Source organism: Anser anser, assembly GCF_964211835.1.
Source record: "Anser anser genome assembly, chromosome: 6".
Taxonomy (NCBI): Eukaryota; Metazoa; Chordata; class Aves; order Anseriformes; family Anatidae; genus Anser; species Anser anser.
The window spans coordinates 4,468,836-4,493,148 of record NC_139726.1 but is presented as its reverse complement, the minus strand read 5'-3'; the positions used below and the strand labels follow the sequence as shown (position 1 = coordinate 4,493,148).

General features: G+C 40.8%; 2 protein-coding genes across 7 annotated transcripts in view; one reads left to right on the top strand and one right to left on the bottom strand.

Moving 5' to 3' along the window:
- Positions 1-24,313, top strand: part of ARHGAP15 (Rho GTPase activating protein 15) — a 332,393-nt gene that overhangs the window by 302,600 nt on the left and 5,480 nt on the right. For all 5 annotated transcript variants that reach the window (XM_083841824.1, XM_083841823.1, XM_083841826.1 and 2 more), the window contains one exon: positions 5,974-6,079. In XM_083841824.1, coding sequence (XP_083697950.1) covers positions 5,974-6,079 — 106 coding nt within the window. The remainder of the gene's footprint in view (positions 1-5,973; positions 6,080-24,313) is intronic.
- GTDC1 (glycosyltransferase like domain containing 1) overlaps positions 14,242-24,313 on the bottom strand; it is a 290,802-nt gene continuing 280,730 nt past the window's right edge. For both annotated transcript variants that reach the window (XR_014586037.1, XR_014586038.1), the window contains one exon: positions 14,242-22,490. The gene's annotated coding sequence lies outside the window, so the exon portion shown is untranslated. The remainder of the gene's footprint in view (positions 22,491-24,313) is intronic.

Here is a 24,313-nt window from a genome sequence, read left to right as displayed (position 1 = left end):
TTGTTTTCTGTTTGGTACTTGCTGTTACATATTGCATGTAATGTATGGCACTGTTAAGGGAAAAAAATTGGAGTCAAAGTGCCTGGAAAGTTAGGTCTGCTCTGTAGCACTGTGAGATTGTTGACATCTGCCGAGGTTGGAGAGCTCAGTAAGCAGGAAATGGGGTGTCACTCTGAGTGGTAGTTTACCATTATCCTGGCATCCTAATGAAGTGTCTGCAGTGCACAGAGCTTCTGGATGGCATCTTAACGCACGGCTAAGCAAAAGCACTTCTCTCCTTGTCACTGTCATCCATCTGCCTGCACCCTACTGTAGCCAATGGGATGGAACCATGCTACAATGTGCTATAAGCCATTTAGAGTTGCACATTGCATAATCAGTCCCATCAAATATGTAAAAAATGACTATTATTGGTTATTTCCCTCAAACTCCAGCACCTGGAGTTTGAGCCATTAAAGTTTAACTTTTTTAAGTGCTGCTTTTTCCCATTAATTCCACATATATTTTTGTTAAATGGGACTGAGTTGCAGACTCATTGTCCGGGGTCTTGCTAATGGATTGCAAAAGTTGTATGAATATTCATTGCAAATTCCACTTTATATGGCATAGGATGAATTTATCAATTGCCCATATAGAGAGGTTTCGTGCAATTCTCATTTTCTTTTGCAACATCTATTTCTGAGGCATTAATCAAAAGTAAAATCAATTTGGATCACAAATTGGTTATTTTCCTTATAGCAAACATTAGTTAGTTTGAATACTTTTTATAGATTTTTTTTTAAAGCAAGAAAATATTTTACAACGTATCTTCACGAGACAATTGCCAGTGTACTGCAAGTGATTAAAATTGGGACTTTTATGTTGCATACAGTAACATTAAAATATCCTGACATTGAAAGTGATACGGAGAATTTATATATACGTATATATATATATATACACGCACATAAAAATCCGTGTATTTTACCCAGCATGACTTCCAGAATATGAAGACTTAGCAAATGAAAGCAGAGTTTTTAAGTAAATTTTCATTTCCTGATAACACCAAAGCTATGAAGGACTACGGTTAAGCATTGTGTGACAGGGCCAGCTTCTAAAATGGGCAGGAGCGAGATGAATTGGCTAAGTCGGGTGTTTATTTATACAAACAAGAGGGCAGAACATAATTTAGTTGCATCAGGAATTTTTCACAGACATTAAAACTATAGCAAACATAACAGCGGGGATGCTTGCACAGCAGCACAGTGGGGAAGCTCACAGAGCGTCTGCCCACACTACGGCTGGCTGTAGCCAGCGCCATAAGTCTCACAATTTCATTAGCACTCGAAAATCCACCTAACCCACTCAGTTCCGATTAAAAAAATAAAAAAGAGCGAGAAAGAAAGAAAGAAAGAAACCAAAAAAGCCCCAAACAAGGCCTGTCTTTTTCTCGGTAGCTGAATCAGTCGTGAAATGTTGGAAAAACTCTTGGCAGACAGCTTTTTGCTGTAGCAACAGTGTATGACGTTTTAACCACAGCAGAAATCTTATCCAAAAATGCAAAACAAGGTGAGAAGAGCCGTGTAAGAAAACAAGAAAACCATACTATTAAAACCAAAAATAGATTAGGTGAGAGATCAATAGTTTGATATTTTATGCAGAATCATAAATCATTGTTTTTTTCAGCAGTTCAGATGTAAGGCTTGACAGCATAAAAAGAAACCATGGCTCGTGATAAAATTAGGCATTAATGTGAGCCATAAATGCCATTTAACACTAAACATGCGCAAGCAGCTGAAATGCCTGGTAAAGGGAAATGGGAACTATAGTAAAACTATACAAAGTAAGTCAGACATGAATAATGCAGCAGGTCTGAGGAGGGTCACGGGTCAGCCTCCAGTACCTTACAAAATAATGAATGCATGTCAGGTTAGAGACATACATCCCTTCCGAGCTAACGTGAGTTATTGGAGATAAACCTTGGACTTCCTGTTCTGAAACAAAGTGGCTTGTTGTAAACATCTACGTCCATTTAAAATTAATGATTAAAAGAAAGATTCAGTGGGATTTGCTTAAGTATTCTTTATGGACATGAGTGCTAAAGGTTACTTTCTTCATTCATTTTTACCCAGCCACTGTTAATGTTACAGACACGTCATGTTTTCTTCTATGCTCAAATGTTTATCCAAAGCTCATTTGCAAAAGCGCTTATATAATATTAAGTGTTTTTTCAATGCATTCTTCATTTAAATGTAAACAAGAGAGCATCTCCACCGTGTTGCTCTGTTAAAGGGAGCCAGCCCTATTTTTAAAGACAGTAACCCAAATTCTAAATATACATTCTATGAAAATATTACATAGAATACCATCTGCGATTCACTTCAGAGTATCTTGATCTGCTGAAATTATCACCTACATCTTTCATATTTTGCCCAAAAAATGCAAAAAGGATTAAATGCCCTCTCATTCTTCCTTTTATAAATGTGATTATGACTACATTTTTCCTTTTGAAATCTTCACAGGGAAAGAGTCTAACTTTCCAAAATAGGAATCTTCTTCAGATATTTTCATCAATTTTCACAATAAAAGAGCAAGATGAAATATAATATTATTTCACTTTATCAGAATTGGTCTCTTCCATTTCCTAGACTTAGCAGGAAAATTTAAGAGCTGTTCAGAGTGTTTTCCTGTCTTTGCACTGTGCAGTGCTAGGCTTCTGAACATAGCACAGAGGGTGATACCTTCTCCATGGCTATTTATACAAACCCATGTTTAAAGATTTTCTCCCTCTATTTGAGCATGGTAAAGAGACAACCGCAGGAAAAAAAATATTCCTACTTAGGAATCTGAAAGGAGAAAATTTCTATGAAATTGGGACTCAAGGCTTTACAGAAGGAAAGCAAATGCATAGGTATTGCAACTGAAACATAAGATCTTGCATCTGATCTGTTAAATATTCCATCAACAAGGTCAAGAGTAAAGACAAGCCCAGCCACTAAAACTGAAGCGAGAGTAATCTTTAATAAAAAAAATGAACAGTTTATCCTCTTCACTTTCTCAAGTGGAAAAACAAATTCTTTTATACTAAAAGAAAATCAACTGTATATAGCTTTTTTTTTTTTTTTAAAAAAAAAAGAGGAAAAAAAATAACACAACAATATCAACCATTTTAATGAAAGAGTACCCAATATTTTCATGGAACTATAAAAGGGAGCGAGAATAAGTGTTATGGCAAAAAGCCTGGGCTCAGCAGCTTTGTGTGGGAAATGGTGAAATGTGACTGTGATTTATAATGAGAAAAGGTATCTACAACATACAATTTTCTACCTAGCTGCAAATAATAATTCATAGTGATGTCCCTTCCAGATAAAATACCTTTGCAATGTAGGACTCATGTGGTAAAATGATCATGATAAATGTCAGACCAGTGCAGGTAACGGCTTTACAAACCATTAAGATTAGCTGGCTCTTTTTTTTTTTTTTTTTTTTGATGATAACAGTAACCATGCTGTGACTCGATGTGGTAATAATATCTCAGTACTGATAAATGCCAGAGCCAGACAGAGGTGTTTATCACTCCCAGTTCAGAAATGCTGACTAAAGTTACCACATGTTGCCTGTTTTTCTTCTTTTACAATAGACTAACAATTAACAAATAGGCTGATTCACAAAATAATTTTATGTGAGATTTCTGTGGATTTTGTACTTTAGCACCTAGCTAAACCTCTCTTCTCCTCTATGTCAGTACCTGTGGCTTTGGTACATTGGGCCCTAAAATGAAGTTATATATCCCTGGCATTCTTTCACTAAATAATTTCTTCGTAAATTAATACTGTTCTTTTTTTATTTCTTTTACAATTATATCTAATGAGATTCTGTTGGGAAGGTAATTACCAAGCTGATATCTTTGTTAATTGGCATAGTGAGCAGAGACACTTCCTTCAAAAGAGCATGATAAACTTTTACTGTATTAAATTTCCACACAACTATTCTGTAATGGACAAACAGCAACCTGGTCTAGTGCGTGACATCCTCACCCATGGCATCGGAGGTGGAACTGGATGGTCTTTAAGGTCCCTTCCAACCCAAGCCATCATTCTATGGGTCTATGATCCTATGATTTCCTTCTGTAGAGTTTTTCTCAACAGCAGTGTTTCAGTCTTACTGAAGTCCATTGAACTTTCATGAATGAAAAAAAAATAAATATGAATTAAAAATAAGTTGAGTAGCTTTATTTGAAAAGTTGCAGTCAGCAACAGCCAAGGCAGCCCCAGTCTAAATATAACTTTTCTAGTAATATCACAGCATGTGCACACACCATGCCACACAAGTAAAGAGCCGTCAGAATTTGTCCTCATTTCTTACAATAAATTCACTTCTGCACATTTCGGATCATTTTAATTTGCAGTTTCAGTCATATTTCCACTGGACAGATTGCCCATAGGACAAAAATAACCAGTACTAATGGCTTGTGGCAGAAAAATCAAGGGATGACTGGGTTTCAAGACTGTTGGGTCTTGTGCCGTTCAGAAGTTGAGGCTCTCTATATGTCAAGCCAGAGCAAAAGTAAAATACACAGACATTGTATTCTTCATTTGCGTGTAACTTCATCACAACTACTGTCAATTGCGTGACTTTCTATAAACTAGATCCATGTGAAAGATTTTTATTTTTTTATTTTTAACTGGAAAATAAAACTCATGCAAAGTTCACGCATTGACTACCTTGAGCTTCTGTCTCTTGTATTCATATACATAAATCTTTAAATGATAGATAATATCTATGCATATCTGCATGTAGGAAGTATTATTCCCAACAGGAAATAAGAATATGTGCTGAGGAAAGAAAGAATGTAATCCCATTAATAATTTTGGCTTTTAAATTCAGTTCAAGTGCAGGAAATTTTTGATTTTTTTTATAATTTTTTTTAGGGGGGTGGGGTGGAGTGGGAATCTTTGCATCAGGACACTAATCACCATGTATGCTTATGCAGCACCTACTGAACCAGGGATTCAGTCCTAGGGTAGTGCTAGGGTAATAAGAATATTAAAAAGCAACATATACAATGAATGATAGGTGATAATTAAATCACAGATTATAAATTCAGAAGAGAATACTCAGGTTATCTAGGGCATGTAACAAGCAAGATGTTTTCCCTACATCAGACCTACTGGCACCTTATCTAATCTGTTGCTAAATGAAAGGACAGTTGTACATGAATTTGCTTTAGTTGCAACATCTTATATGAATCAATGCAAAAATCAGTAAAACCTTTTCCCCAAAACTATGAATCATGCAAAAGCAGGAAGGTTTATCTTAACAAAAAGGATAGCAATGTACTTATCACCTCAAAAGACAGTTTAAAGCCCTTAGTTCTGCATTCTCTTATTACTAATTGCAACTTTGAAATACAAATAGTTTCCTATAGAAATTACAGCTGTGGGATGCTGCAGGTATTAGAAAATAACTGCACGGGAATAGCTTTTTGAAAGAATTGATCACCAGAAAACATGAGTAAAAAGAATAGGAAAACATTTTGTATTCTCAATCTGATAGGGTAAAATGTACAATAAAGGACAACAAGAAGTACATAGGAAGAGCATCCAGCACAGAAGTTGGTTCACTGGATGAATGTAATTCCAAAGTGAAATTCCATTTAAGATATGAGTCTCTTACTACTTGGGGGTCTTAAAGCTTAGGATGACAGTTCAATGGTCTAATAAAATAAATGAAAAGCATAAAAATATAATTCTGTGAACCAGAAAATGCTTCCTGAAGAATCAGAGAGATTTTTTTCATCATTGTAAGTTACTCATGCTCTCTATTAAGAAGACTTATAGGTATACCTTGAAGGTATGATACATTTTGTTTTTAACCATGTATTAATGATGGCTTTTTTTGTTAAGATACCAGGTAGAGTACTGGGCAAAATAATATCCTAATTTGGCACTAAAAATATTTTTTCTCTTTTTTTTTTTTTTTTTTTCCCTTTAGAAATCCCAGACAATGCCACTCGCATTAAAGCCATAAGGACCTTGGTAAAAAAGCTCCCTAGGCCAAACTATGACACAATGAAAATCCTCTTCGAGCATCTAAAGAAGTAAGTAGAACTCCAGTATGAAATAACTGATAATCTTAAAAGGAATGTGTGTGTGGTGTCCAAATCTTACTGCAAATGTCATCCAAAATACCAAAGATAATTACATTCTTTGGCAAAATGAAGCATGATTTATGACATCTATGCATATCCTATTTCTGCTCAAGAAATCAGTGTCTCCAAGCGAAAGCCCAAATTTTTCCTCTGCTAGAACATGGAACAGTTATGTTTCCTTTGCTGCAGTTAGGCATTATCAGGATTACCCATGAACAAGTATATTGAAATGGCAAATTCAGCATGTTACAGTGTTCCAGTTTGACTTTCTCCAGCCACAGACTTTTGGATCACCATGTTTCACCACCTAGATCTATAACGCTCAATTTGCATTATGGTTCTCATGATATGCTGAGGCATGTAGTGACAGAAAAATACTTACCTAAGAAAATACATTACAAGCTCTTGTACCTCCTGAGGAAGCTTAAGACAACACAGAACATCTAAAAAATAGTGATGTGTCTCCTAATGCTGCTGAGGCACAACAGAGGCAGAGAAATGACACCGTGCAGATCCACCTTATAACCCCTCTGTGGTTTCCACACTCCTTGAGCTGAGTTCGTAAGACGTGTCAGCCCACAAAGTCAACCCACAGTCTTATGTTCACCTTGGGTTTTCTTCTCCTGTTTCGTGGCATTGCCATTAAATAGCACGTAGACCGCGTGCTCACTCAGGAACAAACCTGGAGCTGTGCTGCTTGCCGAACGGCTGTGCAGAAGTGGCAGACCACAAGATGGGGACACATGAAGTGAAGGGTGCTGCTGTTCCTCCCCTCTTGGCTGTCCTGCTGTTGAGAATAACTACTGCCATTTTGGCACAGCCACTTTTCAGCCAAACAACCCTTAAAATTGAAGGGGCTAGGCAGGACTGAGGGCCCCATGCAGTCCCTGTACACAGAGAAGTATTTCATCCCAGGAATGATATAATGAATGGATATTAATGATTCCAAATAAAAGACTACTCCAAGCTTATAATGAATGATGCCTTTATACTGACCATTTTTGCTGCATTCTCCTGACATGTACACATAATAGATGTAGATCCTTTATCTTGTTGTGCAGCTTCCAGTTGAAAAGGCAAAATGAAGTCCATATAGCTGTGGGAATGTCCCCGTTTAATTAAGCAAGGAAGGATTTTAAACAGTCCCTAGAAGCACTGAGTTTGCCCTTGCAGAAAAACAGTTTTCTATGTATTCCTCTGATGTTCCCTGCGCATGCATCCTCTCCTTTAGTGGGTTATCTAGAGAAAGATGAAAATTTATTACTGTCAATGGAGGAATAATAAGGGAAATTATTTCCTGGGAAGAACCTGAGTGCAAGAAGTGGGTACACAGTGGCAGAAGACCTGTGCCATATACAAAATTTACTGCACCATATGTGGCATTGATCCTAACCTGAAAAAAGTTTTGTTACCGTGTCTTAGGGGAAAGATATCAGGTATACACAATAAGTCTTTGATCTTATAGTTAAATCACTTGATTGAGACTCTGGAGACCTGGGTTCTGTTCTTGGCTTTGACCGGATGTTCGGTGTGACCTTGGGTAAATCATTTAATCTCTCTGTGCCTTGGTTCCTTGTTTACAAAATGATGATAATGCTTCCTTTGTCTGCCTTGGCTTTTTTAAGCATAATCTGTTTGGGACAGCAATTGTTTCCTGCTGTGTATGTATAGAACAACAAGGAAAATTGGACCAGGACTGGTGTTTTTTTTGGGGAAAAATACAGATAATAAATAGCAATAGTTTGTCATACATATATTCACAATACCTGGATTCACTACAACTCTGTAGAAGTGGTGGGAGGATGGCTGTACTGTATAAATAACCGTGTGTGTGCTTACCAAGTGTCACTGCAGAAAGCATGGTGAAGCCAGGGGTATACGGATGCAACACAGTGGCACGGAGTGATGTAGGGCAGGAAGATGTGATAGTTAAGCCATTTGGAGGTCTGAGCATTACGGGTGCAATCTTCTAAGTCTCTCTGAAGAAGGTCAGCCTTCTGTGTCACACCAACACATCCCCAGGGAAGGACAGGACTTTGCTCTGTCAGTATGGAAGCAGCAGTAAAATAGATACTGTAAACACCAAGAAACAGGGAAAAGCTGGTACGTTATCTTCAACTTGGTAGTGGGAAGCCAGGGACCAGTCTGAATGGCCCCATGGCTCCATAAAAGAGAATAAAGAAGCATACATGCATAGTTATTAGTCACAAAATGTTTACATTATAAAACTATAGGCAATGCGCCTATTAACCTAAGAAACAAAATTATCTGGCAGAGATGACAAAATGGAGAACTAGATCAATGTTAAGGAGATTTCTGGGGAGTCTTTTCCTAGGGAGAAGAGGGGTGCCAATGTGCCCTGTGTGCCAGCCTCACCACAGACCTGCACCTTGTGCCACCGCCTTTAACCAGGGGGCTTGCCCAGTCTAAATCAGAGCAACTTCAAGATTCCAAATATTTGAAAAAAAAAAAAAATAAGTAGACTGGTTGCATTGGAGGCATATTACTGCTGTTTCTGTATTTGCTCTTGGACACTTCAGCAGCCTTCTCCCAGAATGCTGCATTTACCCCAAACCACCGAGTACAGCGAGGCTGCGCCGTGGTCCCACTGCAGCGCTCCGGGATGCAGGAGCGGGTCCAGATCAAGCACACGTAACGATGTGAAACGCACTTCAGAAGGGTCCTTCTGTAGAAACCCAGACAAAGCAGCTGATGAGAGAGTCTGTGAGAAAGGCCTGGCAGCAGGGATTAACACCAGTGCCATATATCCGTCTTGAACCAAGCCCTCTGAAGTTGCAAGAAGTTGCAGCGCAGTGTATGCAGCCCACAGGAGGGGGATTAAATGCAAAGCCCGGGGTTGCAGTACCTGTTCTTTTAAGTATTTTGCATCTGATGAAAAAAGTCCCCTATTAATCTTTTCATGAAATTTATTCCACTATCATATAATACATAAACAGAAGAAACAAAATAAGGGGCTGGACAGATACACTGCATACCTCCTTCCAGTCTAATACCATAACAAATTGTGTCAGGCTGAAAATAATTAAGCCCAACTATTAGGTTTTTAATACCTCTTCCTGAAGACGACCTATTCGAACAAATATTATAGCTTATATATGAAAGAAGAAAACAAACAAACAAAATGAGTAAGGATTTTCTCAAATAAAGGGCTACAGAAAACAGCCTGTTCTACCTGCGGATGTTTAGACAGCATTTACCCGCTGTATGTAGTCCATATTTTTATGTTGCATACATTTGTGAAAACAGAGCCACACTTCCTCAGGACTGGAGCCTCTCCTGTTACTTATTACGAATGAGCTAAACGCAGCTACCAGATAAAAGTGACAGACCGTTCTGGTCCCGCTTTGCAGGCACACACAGGCCATCAGACGATGCAGAAACCTTGCTCTGGCTCTGTGCACAAATGTGAACAGAGAGCAACCCGCCCCTGCCCAATAAGTCAGTATTTGTGCCCAGTAATTTACTCACACAACTATAATCCAAGCAAGCCAGACGGGGGACTTCTCTCCTTTTCCCATTTTATGATCAGTGCCTTACCTGCTTTCACAGCTCACAGCAGCATCTTCAGGTAGCTGTTACACACCCATTGGGAAACCGAGGCATGAGAGGTTTAAATGAATTAAATACTTGACATAAGCCAGCAGTACAGTCAAAAAAAAAACTGGAGGGTTTAGTGTTTTGTTTCTGTTTTTTGGTTTTGGTTTTGGTTTGTGGGTTTTTTTTGGTATGCTGGTTGTTTTTTGTTATTTTTATGGTCTTTTTTTTCCTGTTTTTTTTTTTTTTTTTTTTTTTTTTAACAGAGGCCTCTGCAGAAGCACAAAATCCTCTTTTTTCCCCCATCCCCACTGCAAGAGGCAGTGGGGGTGAGGAGGCTGCCGGCACCCTGGCTGTGTCCCCTGCGCTGTGCTCCGAGCTGGCGCGGGCGGCCGCAGCTCTGCTCCAGAAGCTGTGTGCCTGCATTATCCAGCGCTGTGCCTGAGCTAATAAGCTGTGCTTATTAATGTTAAATTAATGAATCTCAGCCTGCTCTGCTTATTAGGTTGAGCTCCGTGCCACCGCGAGGCAGCTCTGCGGCTCCCAGACCCGAGCTGTCTCACATCTGACCAGGCTGGAGCACAGGGCAGCCAAGCTCGGGTCCGCACGTACCCATCCGTGTAGACATCCCTGCAAGGGGATGCACTGCAGGCAAAAGGCCCTCTCATGCTTATTATTTTCCCGCACAAAAGCAGGATAATACGTGTTATTTACCAAAGTATGAAATGGGTGTTGAAATAATTAAACGGGAAGACGGGGCCAGCCTGACGCTACCGCCTCTCCCCCTTACGTGGAAAGCACTGAACCCAGATGCCCAACTGTGGAAGATATTCTTCCAGCAGCAGCATCTGCCTCCTTGGCAGGCACTTCAGGCAAGTTGTCTGGGGAGCTCTGCAGTTGCCTCTTGGTCTATCACGTGGATCTGTTACTGTGGCCTATCTGGCTGCCTTGTCCGGGCAGAAGCCAACTCCTTTTGATTCACCTTTGAATCCAAGAAGCTCCATTTTTGTCTTGCTCCATTTTTCCTGTGCTCTATACGGTGCAGCAAGACGTTTTCAGACGCCATCCAGGCTTTCTGCCCTTCCAGAGGGAGAACGGTGATTTCCTTTCTGACTGCCTTCCCCCAGAATTCATCACTCGTAACTGCTCGTATCCACTTTGCTGCAAATAAGCTCCTCATCAAGAGCAGAACTAATTATCCAAGATATACCCACTAACCGCAATATGCTATCTACCAAAAGCAGTAAGTATTGCAAGACTCATGCTTTAGCTGTCTTCCCCCCATGTCCGTTGCTCCATGACCAGCGAAAGCATCCCAGCTGAACGACTGACGCACGCACACCCCTCAAAGCTCGCAACACATGGCAGCTTCATTCTGCAGAGCACGGGCTTTTTTTGCAAGCTACGTGCAACTAAGCAGACTTATTTCTACCTATTAAAGATTGGGGAAGAAAAAGAAAAACCATGCTTAGACAGAAGCCCACAATAGCCCGCACACCAGGCAGCGATGACAATGTGATGACAAGTCCAGCAGCAGTACCCAGAGTTCTGAGGGTAAATCAGAAAATAAAGTTATAGCATGGCAGCCAGTAATGCTAAGCAGGGGATGTCTGCAAACTTTTTTTTTTTTTTTTTTAAGTTGGTGGAGGAAAGCTGTAGCAAACATATGTGATTTTCACTTACTAAACTATGTGTCATATCAGCAGTTTCAAGCAGTCTTATATGTTAAACCTAGGCTCGGGAGAACCCTTCCTCCACATGGCAGAAGAACAGATTACATTAAGAACTGTACAAGCCTTTTATTAAATAGAAGCAGGAGACAAATAAACAAGGTAGAAGTTATTTAAGAGAAAAAGCAAGACCCAGAATGGAAGGTCTATGCAACAGATTTCTATACGGGGAACCTCAGAGAACTTGTGAGAGACTACAACCCAAAGCGTGCGATGGGCGTTCAGATTTGCTCCAAGAAAAATGCCCAGATTCAGGCATGTGCAGAATGACAAAGTTCTTAAAAGAAGGCATGAGAAACAAGGAATGTTTCCTGAAACTATTTCCTGAATTGGATCTTTCTTTAGAGTCAGCCAGCTCATGAGCTGCTCTTGCTCTTCAGCAACGGGACAGCAACAGGGAGAAAGGCTGAGCCTTGTTCACACACTTAGAGAGCAGCTACTGGAAATGCGAAGAGGAGAAGTGTCCTTCCAGCAGAGCGAGCGGGTGGCTGGCCAGGGAAGGGAGGCACTCAGGCACCCCGACTGCCATTTAAAGATCTACATGAAGCAAATTGATCACTTTCTAGCTTGAGAAGGCCAAACGTATATTAAGACATGCTCTTGCGCACATGCTTTTCTCTGTTTCAGCCATAGGAAAGTTTCAGGAAGGGGCTGGACCGAGGCCAACACTTGTCCCATTTACTGCAGCTTCCTGGGGTTCATTCTGGGGGAACAGAGAAGAGAGAAATCTATTTCTCTCTACTGAAGTGCATAGTGGTCTACTAAACTCTCCTCTTGTGAATTAGTGACACAAGCAAACGTGCACCAAGCCCCAGTGTGCACAGGACAGGAGCAATAACAATTATTGAATTAAAGGCACAAATTAAATCCAGTCTTCCTGGAGCACCTTTATGCGTTTTCTTTGTGTTCACACTGGGGGAAGGTGTCTGCTGCAGAGGTTTCTGCAGTCATGCCTTGTCCTTCCTGTGGAATAAGAGAGTTTGCAAAGTTCACCCATTCCCTGAAGAGTACATTACAGCTTAGTGGCTTTAAAGAGAAGAATAATGAGGATTTAAAAGTGCATTTTCACCTGTGCTTCCTATTTTCACGAGCCGTATTTAAAATATAAACCCTGATTTTCATAACAATCAGGCAAATAATTACGCTTGGTACTTTTCAATGCTACCAAGCTTCAAAATGTACTGCACTGGTGTATCAGCAAATAACAGAACGATAAAAATAATTAACATAGTTGTAATTTAAATATTTATGATATGGTTGACTCTGTGGCTGTATGGCACCATTGTGCGAGGTGCAGTACACAAATACGGAGAGATAGAGCCCCTGTTTCAAAGAGCTGCCATTGTTCACTCCACATTACTCAGTATCAAACGATCTCAAAAAGCTTTTCAAACATTAATTAAATCTCAGAACTTCCTTTTTCAGGTCAGTAAGTTTTATTATCCCGGTTGTGTAGACAGAGAAAGTGAGGAATGAAGAGGGTAGGGCACTTGCCCACGACTACAGAGCGAACACTTCTCACTTCCACTCTCCGCGTCCTCGCAGCTCCCCCCAGCCCCTCCGCGTCTCCCAGCGTTTGGCCATATGCACACCCTGCGCACGCCTGCATATGGACAGCACATCCCGGGGAAGGGCAGTTACTGCTAAGTGCTCTTCGGTTAATAAAGACCATGTGAGAGCCCTGCTTCTGGTTTGCACTCGCACAAGCCTCAGCAAAATATCGCTGGCAGAGTTAATTTATGTGATTTTGTAACCTCTTAATATTGCTCGGGGTGAGCGTTCTTTTCAACTCAAATGGTTTTTGTTGCTGAAAATTAAGAATGCTCAATTCATTACAAAAGGGCTTTTTCACCCCCCTCCCCTTTATTTATTTATTTATGTATTTATTTATTTATTTTTCTATTTTGAGTGATTGAGCCCTATCACATTAATGTCCAGAACCAGGTCATCAATGGGTAAATTGCAGTGCTTTTCTTTTTTTTTTTTTCTGACTAAAGATACAGGATTTTTCTCACAATAAGGCTGTGAAATAAATAATAGGCTTGAAGTTTCTTAAGATATTCATTGGAACTTAAAAAAAAAAAAAAGGCTTTAATGCCAAAATGTCAGTGTTCTGTGCAAAATAATTAATATAACACAATAGGATCTATTCTACTATCGATTGAAAGGGAATTTATGCAGGTAATTCATTAAGGCTAGTGGGAGTTTGGCATGTAAATCCCCCAGCACTTTGATGGGAAAACAGACCCTGATGATTTGATTTCTACTTTTTTCATAAGCTATAAAAAAACATGCTTTTCAGTGGGAAATATATAAACAGAAAAAGCAAATACCTGAGCAACTAGGGCAATGGATGCCCCTGTTTTGTGCGACTTCTGAAATGACATTAGACCAAATCATTTTTCACACATTGGAAAAGATGCAACAATCATTTCAATCACTGTGTTAAGAGAATCAATACATTTTTTGCTCCCAGAGAATGCTATTTTACATTCCAACATTTCCAGGTTATCACCTTCATACATCTCTTTTTGTGGTCAAGTGCATGATTAGTACTTCTGACAGCATATTGGCCATTTTCTTATGAAGATCTACAAATTCTTGTAAATAAAAGCCAATCTGAAAAAAAAAATGAAGAGCAAATCTGTGGACTGGAATGCACCCTACTTGTAATGGGAACAAAAAGCTGGCAATGAAATATAAACCTAAATCACAGCAGAATGACCTACTTTAAGGCATTTGCCAAAGAGACAGTGTTTTAGACAGCTCCTCTGAAGTAGCGTCTTTATGTCTATGCCATCTGCAGATTTATTATTGTGCTTTAGAAAAAAAAAAAAAGAAAGAAAGAAAGAAAGAAAAAGGAAAAAAAAAAAAAAAAAGGAAAGAAAAACCTACAGTGTGCCTGAACAAAACTAAGCTTCATCTATAGAAAGATTCCAGTACTGTGGGCACCACACCCACACCTACTGATGTGGTCCAAGTTTTTTCTTTAGAGGCACCTAATTAAGAAACCCTGACTCATTTACATGGATACGTTTGATCTAAATTACACTCCAAACCACACCAAATTAGGAGCATCTGTGAATGTGAAGTGTTTGTTCCCAGTGCCTGGTAGAATAGGGCCAGTTCTGGACGGCACATGTTCAAGTGACGAAAAATATTTCAGATGTAACATACTTCTGAGACCCACTTTTCCACTAATAATTCATAATGAGTTAAACCAGTATCTCTGCTCGAACAATTATTTCAGGCTGTGAAAAAAATGTCATTTTACTTTTAAAAGGAAGGGGGGAAATCAAATAAAAAGGGGGTGAGCAATCTAGTTTGGTGGTTTATCAAGGGCCTGAGCACAACCATTAGCACCATTTAAAGCTGCGTGTATCAGACTTACGTTAATTACTCCTGAAGTCTGAGCTAAAGCAAAGTGCCTATGACTTTGCTGTTCCTATGACTGATTAGTTGCTGTTCGCAGACACCTTCTGCCCTGATGTATGGCCTTCTGCTGCTGCGCCTCCTCTCCTGGACTCCAGGAGAAGGTGTCACCCAGCAAGGTGGCACCACGCACACTGGATAACACGAGCAGATCAAGGCCGCGGGCCTGATCCAAGAGGTGCTGGCATTTTGGGCTTCATCGCTGGTGTAGGCCAGCCATGGCCATGTGCACCCCAGCAGGCCGCATCCCTACAAATCCGGGTCCTGCAGCAATATAGGGACTTTCACTGCTTCCTCATCTCCGGGACACAGCGAGCAGAGGAGGCTGCAGAAGACACCGGTTGCTGCTTGCAGTGTAAATTGACTAAATAGCCTTTATCTCACCCTAATTTAAGCCCAGAACCGAGCACTGGGTTCCACGCTGCTCACAACTCCCAGTCCGCCAGCGCAATTTGGCACTACTGTCGGATTGGGCCCGTGGTGTTTGGCAGCTACCTTTTATTCTTCCCTTCTTTTATGCTTTGTGAATAGCCTAAGTTACATAATACCAGTGACAATTTGTTTATGGCAAGCATTAGAGTCACTGTTTTATGATTACATTCAAACTTTAAGCCACATTTTGACATCTAGGGATCATCTTGCATTCCCATATATTATATACAATGAAGGTTTGTGTTCCAGTAAGGGGGGGGGGGGGAACTTTATAAATAACATGACTCCTTTTGTCTGAAGAGATTTTAATATATTTGTCTGATCTACTGTTTTTGCAGTAGCTAGAATATAATTTGAATATATTAATATTTTCAGCAACTGTGCTCAGGGAGCCCACTTAATAACTTATGCATGGATATATAGATACACTTCAGACAGAGGTAATGTTTTTAGCCCTTATGTCGGTAATACTTAGACACACACAATGAAAGAGCCTGTTCTTTCCTCCTCTTTGTTGTGGGCATGCATTGTGATGGTATGGAGCCAGTGTTCTTTCTGTTGTCTACACAGCCTGGATTCAATAAGCAGTTATATATGCATATTATGACAATGTGGTCAAGGAAACCAGATTTTTTTACTATACCTTCATGTGCCTGTACAGTATAAAATCTGGTATTTATTTTTCTTGTCCTCATTCAATATGTTAACAAAATCATAATTTGATACAGGTTATGTTCACTTTATAATTAAAATTATAGAGTTAGATGAAAATACAGCAAGATGTTGCTGAATGGAAAATATTTATCTTTTCATACATTACGCATTATGGTGCAATGTAAAATCAGAAATCTGTGGATCGGCTAACTCCAGCCAAGCGTATGACAACTTGCCTCCTCCCCTGGTCCACAAGATGCCACTGGTTACCTCTTCTAAGCCAGGATTTCTACACCTATCTCAGCCCCATTGCTAGGTGGCGTGGCCACATCCTCTCCAGAGCTTTGCCACGGTCTTCTGAAATGTTTCTGCACCACGTGCTTGTTGCCTCTGCACAGCCAGGGAGCAGGAGAGGAGTGAGGGGAGCAGAGCTGGGGCAGACCCCGCAGGGAGGGTCGACTGGGGCTGGGAAACTTGGGAGGACAGGAAGGATGTAGGGAGATACCTCGCAGAAATGCTTCACTATGCTTGTTGGCATGGAAAGGTGGGGAGCAGGACAGGGATGTGCCAAGTAACCAGGAATGGTTCGTGATCTTCACTTTCAGATTAACACAGATCTTAGCATTCTTGTAATTCTTATCCATGCTCTCACTTGGATGCCCTAGGCATACAAGGTGCCCAAACTGGCCCATCTTCAACTGCAAGTTACATATATATATTCATAAGGTATATATGCATATTGCCTATTATTCGAGGAATTTTTTTTACCTGTGGAGTATTCTCATGGGATGCACTCCTGGAAGTACAGAATGCAAAACATCTAACATCACTTTAAATTCTGCTAAACTATCTTCAGCAAGACAGAACTGAGCTCAGCTTTTGGATTTCTGTCATTCTAACCATCACCATCTGAAGAATCAGTATTTTAGGCTACTTTAGCAGGCTCTCCAGAAATGTTCTGATCACGTGCTATCTATAAAGATCATAATATATCTATTAATATGGCATCAAGTAACTTTTGTCTTGGTGAAAGGGATGTTTCAGATACATCATGGTCTCTCAAGATTTAGGGGAAAAAAAAAAAAAAAAAGGACACAGTTTTCTCTCATATCCAAACATAGCGTCAGAGTGACCCAAAATGACATTTCACTTTTTTAAAACGGTGAAATATCATTGTTTCCCTGCTAAAACTAAGGTGTACGAAGACTTCCTAGTCTCTTGACTACACCGCAGAGACTTCTGAATATGTTGGTTCCGGCTTGCCAGCACACATCCTGAAACACAGTTGCCGAGAGAGGTAGGGCTATCTACATCGGGACCTAAAGACTTTGGTAAAGTGTCTGAGGCAGTCAATCCCACAGTCATCTGCAAATAGTACGCATGTGAAAGGTGTTGGACTTAAAAAAGGAACAAATAAGAAAGTCTAAAGCCAGTTGAAAGCTAGGAAATATCGCAGACCTTACAGTGCTACAAAGGGTGCGTCTTACAAAGACACAGTATCTGGAAAATCCTGCACTCCAGGCAGTTCGTGCATTTAGTGCAATGGACTATACACGTGCACGAAAAATAAACATCAAGCTAAGGTGAGTGGACAAGACAGACAAAGTGAAAGTAGAAAAGACAATGCTGACATAGTAAATTCATTGCTCAAGGGCAAGTAAAATGTAAATAAGTTTAAAGAAATCAAAGACTCGTGGCACATACTCACTAGTGCATTTAAGAGATATATTCATCCTACTCATGTTCAATATCAGTGCTGAAACAATCGCGATGCTGGGAGGCATGTTAAAGCATCTTTCAGATCTGATACAAACGCAGTGCATATATATTGCACTAGTAGCTTGTGGAGAGCTCAGAACTGAACCCGAACGAGCAGGAATCCTGGTTGAGGTCAGATCCCATACAAAGTCATCTCTGCTGGACAGACCACTGCAGGAAGGCTTCACTTTAAACAAGATGGTGATAATGAGTAGAAAAGTGTGGGGTTTATATTAAGGACAATTAATAGGCCAATATTCAGGGGGGTTGGGGGATTTAAAAGGACATGAAACAAAACAGTTTATGAAGTAATTGCATATTTAAGGCCTCACAGAAAAGGAAAATGACAGTGAAAGTTTGTTCCCTGGCTTTCATGGGATTCCTTGCCGCATTCTGCAATTTCAACACCAAAAATACTGGTTGCCTCACAAAACAGAACTATTTACTCCTGACACTGGACAAAACCAATAATTTCTGCACCAGAGGCTCTAGACTCTCTAGAAAAGACACGTTTCTGAGCGGGTTGTCTGAAGTTCAGCACTCCAGTATGAAATTCCACCCAATTGCTGCTTTGGGGCTTTAAGTCAGAAAGTAAACCTGTCATATCCAGGGCTGAGTTATTTGCTGTCAACTGGATTACTGTAGCACAAAAGGGCTATAATTGAAGGCTGCAAGAGGTTATAGATTGAGCATAGTCAAAAGCAATAATTCCACTTAGTAAAAATAGATATCATCCGAACTGAGAAAAGTTAATCTCGTACACGGTAAAATTCTGACTCTGCTCTGCTCCTGATCGGTGGGAGGTTTGTCAGTGACTTTAACAGTAATCAGAATTTCACTCTCTGTCAAGAGAGATGCAGCAAAGGGTGTGATGAAGTGAAAGCAAATTTAAAATAACTGTTAACCTGGGGCTTCCAAAATAAATTTTCTGAGCACGGACTGCTGTCTAACTTGGTGTTTTCCTGATGTAGCAATGCAGACAGCCCTTCTGGGGAACAAGGCTTACAAAACTGTGCTAGTGGAGTACAGCTAGGATTTGCAGTAAGAATTTCCCCCCGTAACCACTGAAGCTCACATTGCTTGTCGGCTGGGGTGGGACAGCACCGCTTAAGCATGGAGGGTATCATTGATAAGAAGCAGATTCAGAAGATCTTTGCTGATTATCAATGCCAGGGTAGACACCCTTCCACCTGAGCCGCTCTTTTGAAAGAAGGGTAGAGATCACGTGGAGAAGAGCATGGTGCTGGCTGGCAGAGGCATTAGGTTTACCAGGAGGAGGCAGAATATAATACCAAGTCTCATTTTCCTTTTATGCTTCTCGCCAGTAAATCTTAAGCAAGGAATGCAGTTCATGTGCATCTGTGAACAAGGCTCCACAGGGTTTTCTCTGTGCTTTCCACTGCTTTGGGTGTGTTGGAGAAGGGCGGCTTCTTTCACTGACTTACTAAAACGCCTGGGTTACCAGCAGAACTGGTGGTTCTGCTTTTTGTGCCACGTATTTCTTGTTTGTCCATCAATAAGCGTGTCAAAGCCTCGGTGTCCCCACCTGAAAAATGTTGTTAATAACATTAATCCACTTTTATTAAGTGACTTCAGCTTTATGGAGGAATACCAAATATTATTAAGACAAAGACAAGAGGATAATAAGGAAATGTGTTTTTTCCCTTGCTGACCTAGTTTCTAACCCCCCTTTAAAATCTTCCATTGATTTTAATTATGCTTAATCTAAAGTTAAGCTCTCAAATCTAGCAAACTTAAGGGCTGCTTTTAAGTGAATTTTCTCACCCGTCAAGAGTTCGTCAGGCTTTCTGTGCTACAGTTAGAAGTTTATTTCCAGCCCAGACACCAAGTTGACAGAGCTCTCGATCCACGGAGAGCATCCAGCACGGCTACTGAGCAAGGCGCGAGTCCAAACGCCACCTTGCTCGGCTCAGGCTTGTGTACAGCGCTCTTCACAGAACAATTGCAGCCCTTTTCTCATCAGCGGTAGCCGGAGGCAGTAATAAGGGTGAAGGATATCTATCATGAAAAGTCCAGTGTCAATGTGTTCCCCCAATTTATTTACTGACCTTCAATGCAACAGCCATACTCCTGACCCTCATGAGATGAAGCCTAAGGGGAAATGGCACTGAGCACCAATTCCATATCCTGTTGTTCTGTGGTCTAAATTAAGTGCTAATTAATTACCACTGGCATCTTTGGCATTGCCTGTCAAATTGGATTTAGGATATCCTTTCACTGTTTAAACAAATAGCCCTACATCTAAAGCTAAAATCCCAAGTGCTAGTATTTTCTTTACTTTTAAATTTTTATTTAAACATTCAGCCAGTATCTCCATGGATTTTGCAGGTAGAATTCAAATAAAAGAAACAGGAATTGATATTGTCAATTTTGATTAATAGTCCTTCATTAATAAACATCCTGTTATTCAGTTTCCACCTGCAGTTGCTGATGTTGCCTGGAATCAATTAACTCATATAATTTGATTTACTTTACAAAGACATTTTTGGATGTGCTGTGCCGATGATAAAGGTTCTATATTTATAATTCTTGATTTAAGGGAGATTGTTACTAACTGCTTTTTATTTTTAATATTACAAGGAAATGTAGCTTAAGGCGTTCTTGAATTAGAAATAAAAATAAAAATAAGCAATCTTAAAAGTTAAATATGTATTTATTCATATAAGACTATCTGTTGCCTTCTGAGCTACACAGGCCACAAAAGCAAGCAGAGCCAGGACCTCTGACAGGTTGTGTTTTACAAGAAGCTGGTAGCTCTGCAGGAAAAAAAAAATAATAAAAAAAAGGAAATAGAATAAAAAAAAACATAGCAGAAGTTACATCATCAGCCAAAAATACAGTAAAGGAGTCTATGCATTATATTTCCATCTGAACATATATTATTCTATCTAGTCTCACACTGCCTTTATCACTCCACTTTCCAAACACCTCTAAGAAGTGCATTAGCATCTGCCTAACATCTGTCCCGGGTGGTTTTGTTCTCTCCCATCCTCTCCCTAGGGAGAGACTCGTGCTTGCAGTGGTGGTGTGGCTTTAGAGAGGGGCTCGCTGCTGTTTGAGATATATATGCTGCTACACGTGTCCCAGAGAAGGCAAAAACGAATGCCTTGTGAACAGAGCTGCAGCTGGAGTCTGAGATGCTCCTTAGGAAAGTTCATGGCCCTCAGCTGGCTCCTACGAAGTGGCTGTCCCCAAAGAGGCAAGCTGCAGGCTTGATGGCAACTTCCACCGTGGTAGCACGGGCTGGCCAGCTCTCCTCCTCCCTCCAGTCTCATGAGCATTAGTCAGAACCAGTTTGCAGTCGGTCACACAAAAAAAAAATATTAAGAACCGGGGCAAACTGAGAGGGCGTTGTGCTGCTTGTCAGTGAATGGAAGAACTTAGCATGTCGCCCAGCTGGTCGGTCTTCCAAAAGGGAGACATGGGGATGTATCCATCTTCTCATAGTCACATACCAGGAGTTTCTTCAGAAAATGGCCAGAAAAAAAAAAAAGAGATGGACCAGAGACTGAGAAGCAAATGAGGGTTCAGATCGATATTTCTCCACAGACCTGGGACAGGATGCCCAGAGACATTCAGTGTTATGGTACAAACACCACCACGCTCCACAAGCCTGTATCCTGGAGGAGTCTGAGTAGACCTGAGTTATGGGCCTCTGAGGAAAAAGGGCACCTCATCGAGGCATGAACTTGAGCACATGGCATAGTCCTAAGCCCAGGAGACAGCAGAATCCCTGGCAGGAATTGCTAACTTGTAATGAGCGCATCTGTTAGCATGGCAGTGCTGGCCCTGCTTTCTGTTCCCAGAACTGTTCTTGTACTTGGCAAGATGCAATTATTGATTAACACACAACTGGAGAATGCATCTGACCCACGCTTCCCTCTTCTTCGGGCTCCCTGATGGGGCTGTACAAGGAAGGTAGGAAGCACGTGTGGTTTTGAGGCCTTCTTTGGCCCAAGGCAGGCACCGAGTCACCCTGTCCTCTTTGTATGGCCACAGCTGGCTGTGGATGCAGCAAGGGGACCTCTTCCAAAGCACATTCTTGAGCCAGGCCCCCACGTTCTGCCTGCGTCACTTCAGACACCCAAATGTGTTTTTAGATCTTGGCCTGAGTCACCTGGAAAATGAAGACTGTCTCCACAAGCCGGGTACTCCGGGAGGTGTGAGCACGCATGCTCTTCAGAAAGCAGGTCATACAGGTAGCAAAGTTCACCCAATGGTGAAAAGTCTTTATTTTAAACTGTTTTCTTATTAAACCAGGGTAAGCCAGAATAAATGCTTTTCTTCAGCTTTTCGGAGTCTATCCAGCCAACTGTGAACCGATCTTCGGAGCCAGTTTAGTTATGATTTTTGTTTCGGGCGGGACTCCAAGGCAGTTCGTCCAGGGAGGGCTCATGCTGTACAATACACAGGGGATCCCCTGAGGAAGCCCCTTCTCCAGCGGGTCCCTGTCAGCTGTCCAGGCACTAAATATAGCCACCCAACGGTCAGATTTAAAGGCCAGTCTGCAGAAGAAGACAGCATCGAGCGCTCATTCTTGTGTCCCAGAGCAACTGAAGAGAAGGGATTTTTCCCAAAGAAATGTAATATGAACCCACAGCTGCAGAGCACAGGAAGCCTATGGAGTTTCTGTAGGCCAGGAGCCATCGAGGCTATTTTCAGCAAAAGCAAGCTCTTAAGTATGTCTGAACTATTTCTGACCCCTCTCGTAACGTATCATACACCATGACCTGCTTTCTCTATTTCCAGTCTCAGATCGCTATTGTTCCAAATTCAACCTGTGGAGGAAACAGGAATTTAAAGTGCCTTTGCATTTTACACCAGCAGAAGAAAGTAGCTTAAAACTCTATTAATGCACTGTGATCTCTGCATTCAGTACACTTGTTGTGGAGGAAACCCCATGGCACAGTCTGAAAAGGACGGACATTGTGGAGTTTTGAACTCCACAATAAGCACCAACCTCGGGTTGTAGGTACACACATAAAGCCCCTTTACACACACACATAACAAGGTATACAGATTTCACAAACAAGCCAGGAATTCAACTGATAATGTTTGCTTTTCCTTAGCTTCATCAGCTGGTGAATACCACTGTAATACAACTGAGCAAATCATCCATAAAGCCAGGACATAAATAATAATGAGGTTTAGTTTGCATTCATAAAATATCAAGAATCCCAATTTATTACTAAATTTTACATTTATCTACATTGCAGTGCAACGAATTGAACAGTTTGCCTAAGTAGAGCTTATGCTATCAGGGGCTCACTTAACCACTGATTATTTCAGTGAGTCTCTCAAGATGGGGTTAAGAAGTGCACAAGCCATGAACTCTTCCTCCACAGTAGATGCATTTTGGTGTCTGTCCTAAGCTGGCAGCAGTGTGTTCTCAGGACATTGATATTTCTGCAAGGCTGTGACCTGTTATAAAATGGCACCTATTGCTTGTGTCTTAGGATCACTGTCAAAGCCAAATTTTGTAGTTCAGTTGTGTTTTTAGTACCCAAAAACACTCAAGTTTTACACAAAGAACAACCCCTATAGCTGAATTCAAATAAGTTTAGAACAGACAATGATGCTGCAGTAATATGTTGTGTCTCAGGAAAGTATGTAACAGGACTTACAAGGAAAAATAGTACACTCAGAAGAAACCTAATGGATTATCTGTGCATCATTTTGTACTTGGGCTTCTTTTCTAACACTGAAAAACCCGTCTGCACAAGCCCTGCCAAAATGTACTTATACACACACAGACATTATCACTTAGTAGGATGGTACGTTTTATTATCAGGTTATTTTCCAGTACATTTGGCACAGTTAAGGTAAGTATATTAACTTTACTTCCAAATAAAGGAAACAAAGTTGTACTGAATGTCTCAGCCATTGTCAGTGAGTTAAGAACTGACAGGAGGTCCAAGTAATCAACCCTGTCTACTGCGCCGAGCTTTCCCCTGGGACATCTCTTCTGATCATACAATGTATCTGACTGGCATGGATGTAGAATTGCTTTCAATAAAGATTTTATTTCAAGCTTGGATGATTTCTCCCCAAATGTCTTGTCACTAAAGCAAAGTATGTAATACCTGTTGTTTTTTAAATCCCATGAACCGGCTTTTGGGAAGGAGAGGAGCATAAAATGTTGAGCTAAACGTTGTTCATCATAAGAGTCATATTTTAGCATGTTCAAATTGATCAGGAGCTCTGCAAAAGTCAGAAAGCTACCACATAAAGTAGCAGTGCAGTGAAAAGATCTGTTAGAAGAGCTATATTCAAGGTGAGTAAACTCAGCCAAGAAGGCAGCTGAGCCATCCCCAGGCAGAGTCCTGAAGCTGAAACATTACATCTGCTTACCACTGACTATCTATAGGAAATGGGTATTAGCTAATTTGAGGATAATTATTGGTAGAGAGAATCAATGGAACACGCAGACTTTGGCCCACTGAGGCAGGGCACAGGAATTTATGTCTCAAACCAGCCCAACTCTCCACCTGGGTGAGCTGTGACACTGGTTCCTAGCACTACGGCAGTCTGTCCGTATTCTGTGGGGTTATTTGCTATGCCAAGAAGATGGATGTCACAAATACGTAGCTTCTCCTTTCTG